The 14808-nt window shown below is 55.1% G+C and overlaps 5 protein-coding genes across 5 annotated transcripts; 1 reads left to right on the top strand and 4 right to left on the bottom strand.

Annotated features, from left to right (window-relative positions):
- Positions 1–1308: 1308 nt before the first annotated feature.
- Positions 1309–4430, top strand: C8A04DRAFT_38226 (uncharacterized protein; the record flags this gene model as incomplete). Its single annotated transcript, XM_062784167.1, has 7 exons — positions 1309–1538; positions 1592–1715; positions 1768–1933; positions 1991–2598; positions 3103–3524; positions 3576–4026; positions 4104–4430. The coding sequence occupies 7 exons, from the start codon at positions 1309–1311 to the stop codon at positions 4428–4430; spliced, it is 2328 nt and encodes a 775-aa protein (XP_062635953.1).
- A 195-nt stretch (positions 4431–4625) lies between these two features.
- Positions 4626–5066, bottom strand: C8A04DRAFT_38225 (uncharacterized protein; the record flags this gene model as incomplete). The annotated part of the gene is made up of 1 exon (XM_062784166.1): positions 4626–5066. The coding sequence occupies one exon, from the start codon at positions 5064–5066 to the stop codon at positions 4626–4628; it is 441 nt and encodes a 146-aa protein (XP_062635952.1).
- A 2336-nt stretch (positions 5067–7402) lies between these two features.
- C8A04DRAFT_13147 (uncharacterized protein) lies at positions 7403–8285 on the bottom strand (the record flags this gene model as incomplete). Its single annotated transcript, XM_062777601.1, has 2 exons — positions 7403–7931; positions 8038–8285. 2 exons carry the CDS (start codon positions 8283–8285, stop codon positions 7403–7405), a joined length of 777 nt encoding a protein of 258 aa, XP_062635951.1.
- A 502-nt stretch (positions 8286–8787) lies between these two features.
- On the bottom strand, positions 8788–10903 carry C8A04DRAFT_38223 (uncharacterized protein; the record flags this gene model as incomplete). The annotated part of the gene is made up of 4 exons (XM_062784165.1): positions 8788–8997; positions 9088–9428; positions 9538–10203; positions 10483–10903. The coding sequence occupies 4 exons, from the start codon at positions 10901–10903 to the stop codon at positions 8788–8790; spliced, it is 1638 nt and encodes a 545-aa protein (XP_062635950.1).
- A 676-nt stretch (positions 10904–11579) lies between these two features.
- On the bottom strand, positions 11580–13846 carry C8A04DRAFT_13156 (P-loop containing nucleoside triphosphate hydrolase protein; the record flags this gene model as incomplete). Its single annotated transcript, XM_062777604.1, has 2 exons — positions 11580–11867; positions 11975–13846. The coding sequence occupies 2 exons, from the start codon at positions 13844–13846 to the stop codon at positions 11580–11582; spliced, it is 2160 nt and encodes a 719-aa protein (XP_062635949.1).
- Positions 13847–14808: the final 962 nt, after the last annotated feature.

Below are 14808 nucleotides of genomic sequence, written 5' to 3'. Positions count from 1 at the left end.
AAAAAGGAATGTTTACTGGTGGGGCTGTTCGCGTGGAATGCCGTGCTCCACGAAGTCGATGAGACGGGACGGTTTGCAGGGTGGAGGCGGAGCCGTGGGCTGCGTTGGGCAGACAGACAAAAGTTTGGCAGGCCGCCTAAGCAGGTGGGCGCCAAATCGCGGCCTGGAGGGGAGGGTTGAAAGGCAAACAAAGAAGATGAGGCGTTCCAATACCAGAAGCCCTATAAGACCATTCGGGGCGATGGACGGTTGACGATCCATCCATTTTATGGCGTTATCGTGTTCGTGAAACTAATGGGTCTGGCTTCATCTAACCTGGGAACTAGAAACGTCGGGATGTGCTATGCCATAATTAGTAGTCAATAAAATCGTTGCCTCGCCCTCGCCTTCTAATGCTGTACTCCCAAAAGTCGCGGGTACCGAGCGCGCTGACTGGCCTGTCGGTGAGGCCCCGTGAGGACGAAATGAAAGGCCCGGTCTGACTGTTTACTGTGGTACGTGATTTTTCGATGTGGGACATTCACCGCAGGCGAAGACGGGAGACCGCTGGTGTGGAATCTCACATTCAAGACCACTGATTGGTCTTGAGGAACTCGCCTTGCTGTCGGGCGGAGGTTTGGACAGGAGCCGGTACAAAAAAGCGAGGCGCTAATGGTGCTGTTTTGAGGCTGCTTCAGCGTACACAAGGAGACAAGTGGGAGAAGGGTGTTGGGGTGCCTGGGCGCGCGGGGGGTTAATGCTACGAAAATACCCTGAGTTCCATTGGAAGTATAAGAGAGTGGGCAGCCTCCCTAGGTAATCGAGGAAACTGCTCAATGTTCGTGGTGGGTGCCGTACCCTTCGCAATACGACACTGGCAAGGTCGCTGCGGTGCGGTGCGTGTCACGGTTGGGTGAGGCGGTTGGAATGACTGGGAGCTTGGCGCTTGTTGAATCATGAAAATCTGATTCGGTTGGGTTATAAACCGGGAATTCGACCGAAACCAGAGCCCAATCATCTCCTTAGTCTGGTACCTTTTGTCCTGTTTAAGTCGGGTTGAACGGGCCGGAAACTAGTGACGGAAGGAAATGCGTTAAGGGGTTCTGTTCTCGTGGGTTAAAATCGGGCAGGCACTTAGTTGGGCCTGCCACGTGATGCTACAGGCATCACACTCAAGTTTTGGCAGGGGCCACCCAGCGGTCCTGCCGTGTGTCACCTCCACGGACAACTTTGGCAGGTTTAATTCCTACCTTAGGTAGGTATGGACCTGTCAATATTTTCCTTTGACTTGTGTACGCAGAGCACCAAACCATGACAACGGACGTAAAAATGGCGGGCATCAAAAGGAAAGCCCCGGATGACGATGGACCCGACGACCAGCCCAGCGCCGACCTTTTACCGCAAGACCCTCCCACCAGGAAACCCGAACGCGGAAAGCCCCACAGCCGACTCGGACCCCCGGCTCCGGGGGTGTCCGCGGATGCGTATTTTCGGCAGCTTTACGGATCCGGTCCCGACTTTAGGTCACTAGCCCGGCGCGATGCCCGCTTTGCTGCAGTGTAAGGACCCTCAACCTCAGTTATCGGACGGCGCGAGGCTAATTGTGTTACAGGGCGCAGAGTAATGGGCAGTTAGATTTTAGTGACCCGGCGGCCACTATGCAGTTGACCAAAACATTGCTGAAGATAGACTTCGGCCTGGAAATTGATCTTCCTGATGACAGATTGTGTCCTCCGGTTTGGCACCCGCAAATGAGTTGGGGTGAAAATAAACTTACACCTTTGCTAGGTCCCAAATCGGCACAATTATATATTGTGGCTCAAAGAGTTGATGGATTCGACATCATATGAGCAGCCCGGGAGAAAGCTAATTGGGCTTGATATTGGGACGGGAGCCAGTTGTATCTACCCAATCCTCGGCACCGCCCAACGGCCATGGCACTTCGTTGCAACTGGTAAGCTCTCCTTGGCCTGTGCTAGTATCCCCAGTTCGCTCATGATTCTGCCTCTAGATATTGACACCAAGAGCTTGGGATATGCGGAGAAAAATGTCCGTCTTAATAGACTAGATGAACAGGTCCGGGTCTTGCAGCGGAAGCCGGCCGATCCGCTAATACCGCTTGATGACGCCGGCGTGCAGTCCATCGACTTCACCATGATGAACCCCCCGTTCTACACTTCTGAAGATGACATGCTTTCTTCGGCAAACAAGAAGTCAAGGCCGCCAATGTCTGCATGCACCGGCGCACCGGTTGAGATGGTTTGCGAAGGTGGCGAGGTGGCCCATGTTGGCCGGCTGCTACGTGAGTCGTTGGTTTTGCGAGAGAAAGTTCAATGGTACACATCGATGGTCGGGAAGCTCAGCAGTCTCGAAACTCTCGTCGACCAGCTTGTTGAGAAAGGAATACACAACTACGCCGTTACGGAATTCGTACAGGGCAACAAAACACGACGGTGGGCGTTGGGATGGAGCTTCACGGCTATGCGGCCGGTGGAACATGCGGCTCGCGGAATGAAAGCATTACTTTGGAAGAAGATTTTACCACACCCGGTAACGGCGGAACTATGTGTGTTACCGCCCGACAGGCCAGTTGATGACGTTGTCACCCACATAAGAGATGTTATCGGAAAGCTCGAGCTAATATCTTGGGTGTGGGAACCGGAAACATCGAAGGGGGTGGGAAGAGCTAAAGAGAACGTGTGGAGCCGGGCTTGGAGGCGAAAGAAGGCCCGGGAACAAGGCGAGGTCAACAAAAGCGAAGCTGTTAGCCCAGAAACAGCTGAATTGGGGAAGTGTAGGCTCGGCTTCGAGATCGCGGTTGTGGTTGGTAAGTCAGAAACCAACGTTCGCTTGCACTGGCGAGAGGGACACGACCCCCTTATTTTCGAAAGTCTAAGTGGGTATTTGCAAGGGAAACTCAAAGAATTTGTAAGAGATAAATAATTGCGATTTTCTACGCTATTTTTGTTGTCTGCATGACAACCAGGGAGGTATTATTACGTAATCTTACACGGCCCTTCAAGAATCGCCCGTAAATTTCCCACAGTCGAACTTCGCTGAAAAACGCCACCCGAGACATCGAACAACAAACGACCACGGCCACGGCTACGACCGCCCCGTCAGCACCACAAATCCGAGATGTCAGATCCGTCCCGAGGGGCGGCGTCACGATTCACGCCACAAAATCAAACCACTCACGAACGCCTGTCGACGAACACAGTCGGGCTCGTCGCGCTCTCTGACTTTCGCAAGCGCCGAGCCGAGGTGCTCGAACAACAGGAGCGCGAGGCACGCGAAGCAGCAGCGACGGCCACGCGTCCGAATGCCACCACCACCAACAATTCGACTCCCGACCGATCGCTCACTGCGACACCCAACAACAATGCCAATTCTAGCGCCGATGATGGGGAGGGAGACAAGTTGAAAAAGAGGAAAAGGCCGAGGAGAGCCAAAGCGCTCGTGTCGTTTGGGGATGATGAGGAAGAGGAGGAAGAAAGTGGGCCGCGGGTTATTTCTGTGAAGGGGAAAATGGCCAAGAAGGGCGGGTTGGACGTGTCCGGCAAGAATGGCGAGGACGATGGGACTGGAAATGACAGTGGGAATGGTAACGACGAGAGCGTAACCCGTGAGGCTAGCGCCTCAGCCGAGGATGATATGGACCAAGGCAAGACCAAGGGGGGGAAAGCGGCAGCAAAATTTGGGGCAAACTCCTCGGTGGGAATTGTCCCGCGAGCCCTGACAAAAGCTGCCCTCCGGAAGGAGGCCGCCGAGAGAGAAGCATTGCGCAAAGAATTCTTGTTGCTGCAGGCCGCTGTCAAGGCCACCGAGATTGCCATACCCTTTGTCTTTTACGACGGGACCAACATCCCAGGTGGCGTGGTACGGGTCAAGAAGGGCGATTTCGTCTGGCTGTTTCTGGATAAGGGTCGCAAGGTCGGAGCACAGCTTCGAGTGGGTGCAGACAAAAGCGCCAACGCGCGCCGGGATTGGGCCCGTGTCAGTGTGGACGATTTAATGTTGGTCAGGGGCAACATGATCATCCCACATGTAAGTTTCAAATTTTCTTTCTTGGCTCTTCAGGTTCTCTATATGGTGACTCTTTGCTAATGCGAATCTCTTTGCAGCATTATGAGTTTTACTTTTTCATCATCAACAAGACGACGGGCCCTGGCGACAAGCTCCTCTTTGAGTACAGCAGCGAAGCGCCCACGACAACCAACTCAGCGGCTGGCGGTACCAGCACGGCAGGGCTCAGCCGTGCCCCTGCTCTCTCTGAACTCGAAGGGGCGTTGGATGACCCGACTCTCACCAAGGTTGTGGACAGGCGGTGGTATCAGCGCAACAAGCACATCTACCCGGCCAACTTGTGGCAAAACTTCGACCCGGAAAAGGATTATTCCAAGGATATCCGGCGGGATCCGGGCGGTAACGCCTTTTTCTTCTCGGGGTGAGGTTGTTCGGGTGACGGGCGACGTTGAGTTGAATTTGGCTTGCGGGCAGCCGGCCGTTCCGGGATGGCCGTGGTTGCGACCCGCGTTTATGAGGGTTTCGACGAGAGACGATTTCGGCTGTTCGAAACCGTAAGCCTCTTCTCAAGAGATCTCGATGGACAACCAATGGGTGGAGTTGTGTCTCACCATCCTTCTTCAGCCGGTCAATAGCCAGACGCCACAACCAAGCACACCCAGCATGATCCAACCGGGCCAGAACACTACCAACAATACGGTGTTCCCGCCCCCAACGAGCAGAATGTACAGTTCGAACTCGAGCCGTTTGCGGAACCTCCTAGCGCGCTTGCAGTCCCACACGGACCAGGTGGTACGGCGCGCAAGGAGTAGTGATCGGATGGCTAGAAACTTGGAAACCAGAAGGGTCCTCCAGGCGATGGTCTTGCTCATCCATAACGTGAGAGTGGCCACAACGGAGGCGGCGAAGTAGGTCCGCACGAAGAGATGGAAGGCGACAGAGCTGAGGAAGTGTTGGAAGTAAACAGCGCTGGTGACGAGAGGGTGAAGAGCGGAGATGATGTCGGGCCGGGGGGCTAGGGAGACCGTTGGGGCGGTTCGGGACGCTGCGAGAAGTGCCATTGTTTGCTTGTTTGTGGTTTGATATCGAGTCGAGCACTAGTCGAAGTAATGACTATTAATATGGCACTGGGAGAGAGGTGGCAACGGAAGAAGAAAGAGAGAGGACTTCTTTCACATCGAGCGGGGTGAGATGGGTGGGCTTTTGGGTTACTTTTGAGTTCTGGGGCCGTCTTCCGGGGGCAGTTGCAGGAACCGATGGAAAATAGGTGCCCCCATTTTTTCCTGCCTCAAAACAATACTATGGGTGTGCCTTTCTCGCCGCGGATATTGTTGAAGCTCGCCAACGGTCCCCTCCCCTCCCGGATGTCGGCGTGGTCGGCCAGGTACCTCATATGTACCGCATCAAACCTCAGCCCGTGAACCGTGGGTTTCGCCCCGCAGCCAAACCCCCTGGCGGATCTTGTCACAGGCTCCACATCCCAACAGTAACTGACATGCGGGAACACTCAAACGGTCGATGCGGTTGCTGCGATTTGTCCACTCGTGAAACCTGACCTCCTATTTCTGTTCGTCTTTCCGCATCCCCCGCTCAAGCGGCAGTTCGCTTGCCCTGGGCTGTCCCACCTCCTCACAAAGGGATCCTCGCCCGGGGTGGGCTCTAGTGGACGTTTAGCGCTGCGAGTTCTGTTGTGGGCCTGAGAAACCCCGCGCTACACAGCGAGCCCACGTGGGGGTCGTGGTTTGCGGTTTGCGGTGTTGTAAGACAGAAAAGGCCTTGATCAGAGATGGCAAGAAAAAAGAGTGTGGCGGCTGAGATTACACGTTGTAAGTCGTCCAATGCTGTTAGCCTATGGCAAGACATATTCTCCCCCGTGGTTGGAAATGAAAGGGTTTTGTTGCAGTGGCGATACTGGTGTTAAGGGGGACCTTTTCGAGGGTCTCCCCAGTTCCAATGTGTGTACTGTGTAAGCCGCCGGACAGAGGATCTCCTGCTGTGTAATGCACCTGTTGGAACCCCCCGAATTTGACATCTCCACGAACTTCGGTTTTCACGCGTTTCCCCTCTCCTCTTGTCTTGTCTCGGCACATTTCTCCCCGTCTTTTCTCGCTTGAGCTGCGTTGTTCCTGAATCGGAAGAAGGCAGCGGGTTCTTTGTGGAGCCGACTTGTCCTTTGACTCGCAGCCGAGTGAGTGATTGGCTGGGCAAAGCTTGGTTGAAGAATCGAGGGAAGAGCTGAAGAATGCCATTCATTTGTTGCCAAGATCCTCACAAAGATGCATTCTTCACACATCCTCATCCCGAAATACCAGACAACCATCAGATTTCTTGCAAGTAGACCAATGACCCGGATCCGATCGGAGCGGTTCTGGACGGACCATTCCCGGGCTCACCCCCGGCCTTGCGGGGGCCCTGACCATCCTCCTTCCACGAACGTGCAACGGCGTGGGTTCTGATTGGACCCGAGACAGGAGGTTTTGTTTCTCGGATCTCGCATCGCCCCTCCCCGCCTCCTTGCCTCCCCCCACCCATCTCGACATCAGAAGGCGAGGAAGACGGAGGGTACATACCAATGCCATCACCCGCAGGTGTCATGCGGCTCTGGCTGAGTCAACGCGGCCGACCATTGATGTTTGGCGCCGGATGCAGGTGGGCATCGAACTGGTCGTCGATCCCGTTCGTGCCGCCAGTTCTGGGCCGTTTTGACCCTACCTTTCGGCTCTCGATAAGGGTTCTGGACCCTGGAAACTAGAGGTACATGGGAACTACATTGTCGGCAATGCTGCGATCTGTGACCGGGCTCTCTGGGTGCATTCGAGGATGCGATCTAGCTCGAGTAGTTCGTCGTTCCGTGACCACATCAGTATCACTTCCCGGTCATCGTGGCCCGATACACCCTGTTGGTTGGCCGTCTACTGTCAAGTTTGCCTCTGACGGGTTTTCGAGGGCCGCCCCGATGACCATTAATTAGCAAGGTTGAAGGTTTCCTAGTTCAAGAACCCGGCATATCCTAGTTGCAAGTTGCAATTGACGAAACAAGCAGCAACTTTAATTATACCCTGGCGTAACAACTCGTAAGAAACTTTATACCCTTCTTATCCCTCTCTAATTGTCCCGAGTTCTGTTTGTTCATTTCCCTGGGCGAATATGGTCCATTCACACCCGTGGGCTGCGAAAGCCCTGTGGGATTTTACAATACACTGCGCTAAATGCTCATTCCAAGAGCGACCACACAATCAGGCCCTTACTCATACCAACAGCAAGCGCAGAAGGACCTCGGGAGGGAGTTGAGATTTCTTTGTTTTAAAACAGGGCTCATGGTATCACTAAGGTATCGTTGAAGGCCAAAATGCACAAGAAAAAAAAGCTGAAAAAATGAACAGAAACAAGACCGGCTTTACTTCTTACCCGCAGCCTCCTGATCCAACACGCGCCACATCGCCGGGTTGTCCACCACGGTAAACCCACCCGGCAGCCTCTCAACCCCCTCACCATCCAACGCACCCTCCCACATATTAGTCGCCATACCCGTCAAAAACCTTCCCAGCGGCCCGGTCGGACTCCACCTCCCCTTGATCGCGTACTTAGCAACCGGCGAAAGGAGTGTGGCGAACGTATTCTTAGCCGCTCCAATCTCCGGCAAGTAAGGCTTGATCTCCTCATGGCCGGTCCAGTCGACGAAGCTCGGGCGGACGGTGCTGGCTTTGAGCGTGGTCGGGTTCTGCCTCTGCATCTCGGCCAGTGCGAGCTCCGTTTCACCCTTGACTCGCCCGAAGATGGGCGTGAAGAGGCCCGGCTTGAAGGTGGAGCCGTCGCCTGAGACGTAGACGAAGTGGAAGGGTTCCTTGGTTTTGGTGGTATGCGTGAGGTCTTTGAAGGCCTCTGCGGCTGCGAGGGCGTAGGTTTTGGTGATTTTGACGTAGTCTCTGTGGGGGAAATAGTAAGTTGGTTGAACCATCACTCGTTGTGTCAGGCGCTCTAGAGGGAAAGGAGGAGGGTGAGTAGGTAGGTAAGGTAAGTAAAGCAACCTACTCCTTGTTGACTTGGGTCTGACTAATCCCCAATGCCCACACACAGCCCTGCGCACCTTCGAGCTTCTGGAGCAGCTCCTTGTCGTACGTCTCAAAGTCCTTGTGGAGGATGACGTTGATGCGGTCGTCCGTGAGCTTGAGTGGTCTCCGGCTAATGACGGAAATTTTGGTGACATCTTTGGCCCGGACCATGGCGTCGAGCACGGCGGTGCCCACGAGGCCAGTTGCGCCTGTTAGGATGAGATGCATTTTGTTGGTGGTGGTTGAGGATGTTTAAGTTTAATGTGAGTGTGTCCGCTTGGGTAAAAGGCGTCGATCGAGAGAAACTGAAGAGCACGAAATGAATTGCACCAAGTACGAAGGATGAGAAAGCAGCTGAAGAAAGCTTTGCCGACCGAGGATCGTCTCGCTCTTGTACTAGGCGGATAGCGGAGAAGTTTGGTTCTGACTGCATTGCTGACGGCGGGCTTACTCGGGGTTAAGGGCCTCTCCGGACCGGGTCGGGCCCGGAGATTGTCAAGTGGATCTGACACCGGCGCTAGGTTGCCCCGTGCGGACGCGTCCGCCCCACTTCTTTGGCCACGTCGACGACGACGACGGGCTCCGGAACGATTCTGTTCTCTTTTTTCTGTTTTTGGCGAAGGAGAGAAACATTAGCTCCTGCCCCTCGATCTGATGGCTATCAGCCCAAGAGATGCTCATACTCGAAAATGGAAAGGGCAAGAATAAAAAACCACCGCCATCGTATTAGTTACCCCTGAGTCGCCTTGTCAAGACTTGCCCGTTTACGAGGCGGCCCCTCAACATCTTCAGTTTCCTCCACCTCAACAATCTTCCTTTTCAACTTCAAATCCCCCCTCTCAAACACCATCTTAGCTTTCTCCCCACCAGCCCATTCCCCAACTCCCGTCAGCGCACCAAACGGAACATACACCACATTCCCTCCCGGCTGTCTCAATGGCTCTTCTACCCCCCCGCCTTGTCCCAGTCTCGATTCAGCAGCAACACCAGTCCCACTCCCAGTCCCAGTCCCAGTCCCAGCCCCAACCACCTCCCGATCCACAACCGTTAACCACGCCACAGGCGGTAACCCCCCCGTCAAATCATCATACCCCGGCTCACCCCACCGCTTCGTGTCCCTTGACGGGACCTCGATGCGGTACCTGCTTCCCGCCCGGCGCATGGTCAGTTTCAGTTCGACTGCCTGGATGCAGATGGTTGCGATCTGGGTGTGTACGGAGTCTGAGTTGCGGCGGAAGGCGAAGCGGATGACGGGTCGGAGGGCGTCGAAGAGTTCTTGGGCGAGGCCTTCGACGCCTTTGGGGATGTCGCGGAGGGGGGTGGTGGTGGTGATTGTTGTGGCGATCCAGTGGTCGAGTTTGGCTGAGGTGACTGTGTATGAGATGGGAGAGACTGATGTTAGCAGATGTACTTTGTGTGTGTGTGTGTGTGTGTGAACGGTAAGAGGTTGGGGGGTGGGTGTCAAGGAATGGAAACTAACCTCCTTTTGCCTCAAGGTCTTTCTCCAGCGCACGAAGATAAGCTTCCGAGGCGGAAATCCCGCTCCGGAGAAAAGCCTGGACGCCAAAGATGCGCAGGCCCGGACGGAAGATGCGGCGGTACAGCAGCTGGAAGATCTTGGCCATGATCCGGTACCGCCGTTGCCCGGCATTCGCACGGTTCCATTCCTGGGGCTGGAGCAGGTTGTCTACGTCGACGAGATTGGGGGGCAACGGGCCCAGTTGGACGGCCGAGCTCCCGGCAAACTTGAGGATGGTGGTTCGTAGTTTCTGGAAGGCGAGCGTGACGGCTTGTTTCCCTTCCCTGGAGTTTACTAGGACGCCAGAAGGCATGGTTGCTACAGCTCGACCACGCGGTGGTTGTTCCAATGAAGGTTGGTTAGTTTTTTGTGGCATTCGTTTCTGTTGTTCTTCTTCTAACGCAAGTTTGGCTTCTGCGAGTTGTTGAACGCTGCGGTCAATTTGCATGTTGGAAATTACCAGCTCCGATTGGAGTTCCTTTAGCCGCTTCTGATCGGCTTCCCGTTCTCGCTGGAGTTTGGAAATCTCAAGATATTGTTGTTGTTGTGAGGTGAAGCTTCCCAAGCCGGGCGGTTCGCCCGATGGTGTCACCACTTCTGCGTTGCCGGCCTCGTCGGTTCCAGGTACTACCAAATCTTCCGCATCGGCTCTCTCATCAAGCTCTGGCTCCGTTTGCACAGCGGCATCTATGCCAGCCTTGCGTCGGGCTTCGGGTCCGAAGTCGAACTGAACACCGCTTAGGACGTTGGGTTTCCCGGCCGTCCGGCTTCCTGTCCCGGGCGTAGCGCCGTGTGTGGAACCCGGCCAAGCTCCGGGAACCGATACAACGGGGGTGGTGTCGTCAGCCCCAAGCCGGTTATTTGGGGTTCCATCCGTGCTGTTTCTCGCGCCGACTCTCTTCTCACGTGCCGTCTTCAACAAATCTGTAAACTTCGGGAGGACGCGAAGCTTTTCCCGTGGCGCCTTCGTCTGCGCGTCGTCCCGCCCACGTCGGGATTCACGAGTTTTCACAAGGCCCTCCCACCATTCCGGATCGCCTTGTTTCCCTGACTGCGGGCTCTGCCCGGTCCTGTTGGTGGTCTCATCGGCCGAACGTCGAGAAAGGGGTTTCGGGATCGCAACCTTCTTTTCGGTCCTCTGGCTCCGAAACTGGGGCCGCTGAGGGAGCTGGCCAGCCGACGGTCTTGCCGCCTCATATAGCTCGTTGCCCCATCGGTTGCTGAGAAAACGATGTCGTTGGAGTTTTGACCGGGGGAGTCCTGGGGGGATTGCTGGTGATGGGTTGTAGAAGGGGCTGGGACGGGAGAATGGCGACCAGGAAACCATCTTCAGTGTCGGGCCAGTTTTGACACGAGAAATGGGCATCTCAGCTTGTACACTTTAATTGGGGCTGGGCATCTGCCTGTATCTGTGGTTGTGTTGAGTAACGAGACAAAGGATGTGTCTTTGATACGAGGTGACGGCACCTGATCCAATCGGTGTGGTGACAAAGACTCCTTTTTGATCGGGATGGTCCCAAGACAATGGACCCAACAAAATAAGTCCATCAATGAGACAAGAGAGATGCGCATGGCCCTGCTAATCGACACGGCTGGCCGAACAAGGGCATCCGGCAAAGTTCGCTTCTTTGGCGGCTTGTTCTTAGCCTAGACCAACGGCAAAAGCATGGACTGCAAAATGAGGTAGTAACTATGTGGGATTGAAATCGCGGAATGATATTTGGGCCTTCATTACATACACCTGCGGCCTGAAATAACGGTCTAGATGGTGACCGGGACCTACGACACAGTCTTCTTCCCCTTCTTCTTCTTGCTCTTCCCCCCACCCCCAAGCTGCGCCTGGGCGCCCAAGAGAGATTCGCTCGGCTTTGTTTCTAGGAGCTCATGGAGTGTGATCTCCTCCGTCTCAGAAGCCAGGGACTCGACGTCGTCTTCCAGGTCCCTCTCAACGGGGATGAATGCTGATTCTGTGATATCGGCCATTCGGTCAGAACGTGAACGGCTCAAAGAGAATAGTAGGTGGGCAGAAATATTGGAGGGATCATACCCCCACTGACTCGATACCCGAGGAAGAGTCTGCAAGTCTTTGAACCATTTCGGAGAACATGGAGTTGCTTCTTCAGCTGGTCGCGCTCCGTGCGGATCTCTTCGGATTCTCCCGCAATACTGGCCACCTCCTGAGAGTCCATTTTGCAGACCGAGAGCGGGGAGAGGATGTTGTCGAGGATGGACACCAGCTTGGCCTCGATGACTTCGACAGCCATGTCGTCCACAAACCGTTTTAGAGCTACCTGAAGAGTTGGGTAGATGGTTAGTCCCATTTTAGTTGGTTGAGTGTGCATAGCCGTGGTGGATCCGGAGAGGGAAATTGGGGGGGGGGGTTGAAGACAGGACACACCTCATAGTATGCGTTCAAGCAATCGAGTGCCTCGGTAGCGGCAAACCGCTTCATGTTTGACCCATTGTCCTGGGTTAGAGCGGCTGCAAGCGCTTTGAGATCATAATCTCCACCGAGGTGTACTTTTGTGGAAATAGACGTGCAGTTGAAGAACTTGAGGAGGATATCCTCCGGTGTCTGACTCCGCCTGCTAGAACGGACCTTGTTGAGGGCCTCGGTGAAGGCATGGTCGTATGTGATAGGATGGCCGCCATGAAGCGGGCTGAGGAGCTCCGCGGTCTTGTCACGCATTGCTTGTAGGACGCGCTGCAGGGCGGGGTCGAACACGATGTGCTGAAGCGACTTGGCCGTTGAAGTATCGGCGGTGTGTAGCAAAACAGACTTGACAAAGGTCGAGGCAGCGGTCCAGACGTCATCGACATGGCGGCGGGCGATGGCGGCCCAGGGGCGCGATTGCTCGCGGAATAGATCGACGACGATCATGGGATTGAAGGTACCTGGCAGCTCACGGCCACGGGTCTTGCGCATCAGTTGCTCGATTTGATCAATAAACTCCTCCCTGGAAACCCGAATGTCCTGCTGGGGAACAAGTATTTCCGTCACAGTGTCTTCTAGGCTGTGCTTCTCGACGATAGTCCGATAGTGACCATTGAGCGACATCTGCGAAGCAAAGTCCTCGTTGAGATTTTGCACCACGGCCCGGATGCGCTGCTGGTAGCCTCGGTCGGTTTTCGCGTCACAAAAGAAGGAGCTGTCGTAGTTGCCGCCGACGGCAGCCTTTACCAAGGCCTGGAATGACTGGCTCAGCTGGACCAGGTACATGCGCTGCTCATCCGTAGTGGTCCGTGGGATGCCCAACTTGTCGAGCTGCTCCCGGCAGGATTTGAACTTTTGGTCGATTTCCTCCATCAAACTGGGCAGCTCGGTGGCTATCTGGCCCAGGAGGACCCGGCTGAGACGGGTGCGCAATCTGTCGATGCCGAGAGAGGAGACGGGTAGGGACTTCCAAGCCCCATGGTTGAAGAACTCGGTCTCTTCAGCGTCCCGGATGGAGAGGTCGGCGATGCCTTTCTCCGAGTCCAGGTTCTTGAGAACATGCCAGCCGTGGTGGAACTCAACCTCCTGGTTTCTGGCTAGAGAGACGTATTGGGTCTCGCTGGCGCCCCCGGGGACCAGGGTGTCGGGTTTGGTGATGACACCCAGCGTGCGAGCGCCCGTGGGATCGACGGTCCGGGCCAGCTTCAATACCACCTGGTTGGCAAAGTCGTTTTTGGCCGAGACCACGGCGAGAATGATGCAGCGGGCCTCCTTCATGTAGGACTTGACGACATCCTGAATGAGCTGGACGTCCTCACCCGTCTGGTTCTTGGTTTCGGTGTGGATGAGACCTGGAAGATCCACAATAGTGAGATGTGGGCGATTTGGGCCGGTGGCCTCGATGCGGAGGATGTCCTTTGCAAAGGCCCGGCCATGGGCGGTGATGCCCATCTCGGCCTTGGCCTTTTCGATTAGGTCTGGGAGAGCATCGAATCCGTCTAGATCCGAACGGAAGGCGAGGAGAGCCTTGCGCTCCTGCTCGCTGCGGGACTCATGGGGCACAATAGAGACCGAGGCGCTCGTGTGGTCGGTCTTGCGGAGGACAAGCTCAGTTGGAAACCGAGTGCAAAGGTTGCTTTTCACGGGGAAGGGAATGCCGGAGATGGCTTCCAGGACGGAGCTTTTCCCGGACGACTGATCGCCGCAGACGATGATTTGGGGAAGTGAAATGTAGCTGTTGATGCCCTGCAAACGGAGTTGGTCGATCGAGTCGAGCAGGACCCGCTGATCCTGGGAGCAGAGTTTACTCAATGAGTCGCTGGAGAAGGTCACCATCGTGAGAGATGAGGGATGGTGGTTACCCGGCAAGGAACGCGAGGGAAGGTAAAAGGGGGCCAAGGAGAACGGAACGCCGGGGCTCAAAGCTTGCGTTGAAGACCGAGTCGTTGGGATAGCTTGGGCGACCTAAGTTTCCAACAGTGGCTGGGAGAGAGAGGGTATTTAATTCGGTTTCTGTCTGCTATTGAGAGGCTCTGTTTGATGACAGCCAACTCTGCTGTTGCCTGGGAGTTCTTGCCGTCATGGCTGGAATTGAGGGAACAAACGAGTGACACGAGCTCGGGGAAAACCTATTTGTTCAGATTTTTCCTATCGGTTGACTTCTGCGCATGGACGGCCTCAAAAATTGGATCGCATGACTGTTGGCCTCGTCGTTTGTTGCGTAGGAATGCCGGCTATTGGATGTGGTCAGCCTGCGCGCCTGCCCAACGCAACGCAGCGCATATGATTTGTGATGCGTACGTCTGCAACGACGGGAAGTTGCAGGTGGACAGTGACGGCCGTCCGAGATAAACTTGAGCAAGGTGGACGAGGCAGGAGCAAACAGCCTCGCCCAGACAGATGCCCAGGCGTGTCGGGCCCCCGGCATTTTGGAAGGGCAGGCAGAGCGCAGTATATGTACCTAATATTGGGCAAGGGCGGAAAGAGGTTGTGACGTGTAGTTAAAAAAAATACGGACATCCTACGAATACATAGTAGACATCTTTCGAAATCTTGGACATGGACGTCTTGGCCATCCTCAAGATCTTGGATGTTTTGGACCGTTGGACGTCTCGATGAATTGTGGGCGAGCATGGACCCCTGTTGGTCAATTCTCCCCCGCGCTCCCCCTTGTTTACCGTCGATCTCCTACCGCTTTAGGAAATTTACACGTTAAAGTGGAGTCTCCGGGTGGATTTCACTGAACTAGCATCTAGGAACTGGACCTTGAGTTGCATTTTTTTGTCGGCGTCCTTTTC

Source organism: Dichotomopilus funicola (genome assembly GCF_033296635.1).
Source record: "Dichotomopilus funicola strain CBS 141.50 unplaced genomic scaffold C8A04scaffold_43, whole genome shotgun sequence".
NCBI classification, from domain to species: Eukaryota; Fungi; Ascomycota; class Sordariomycetes; order Sordariales; family Chaetomiaceae; genus Dichotomopilus; species Dichotomopilus funicola.
This window is presented reverse-complemented; position numbering and strand designations above follow the sequence as displayed.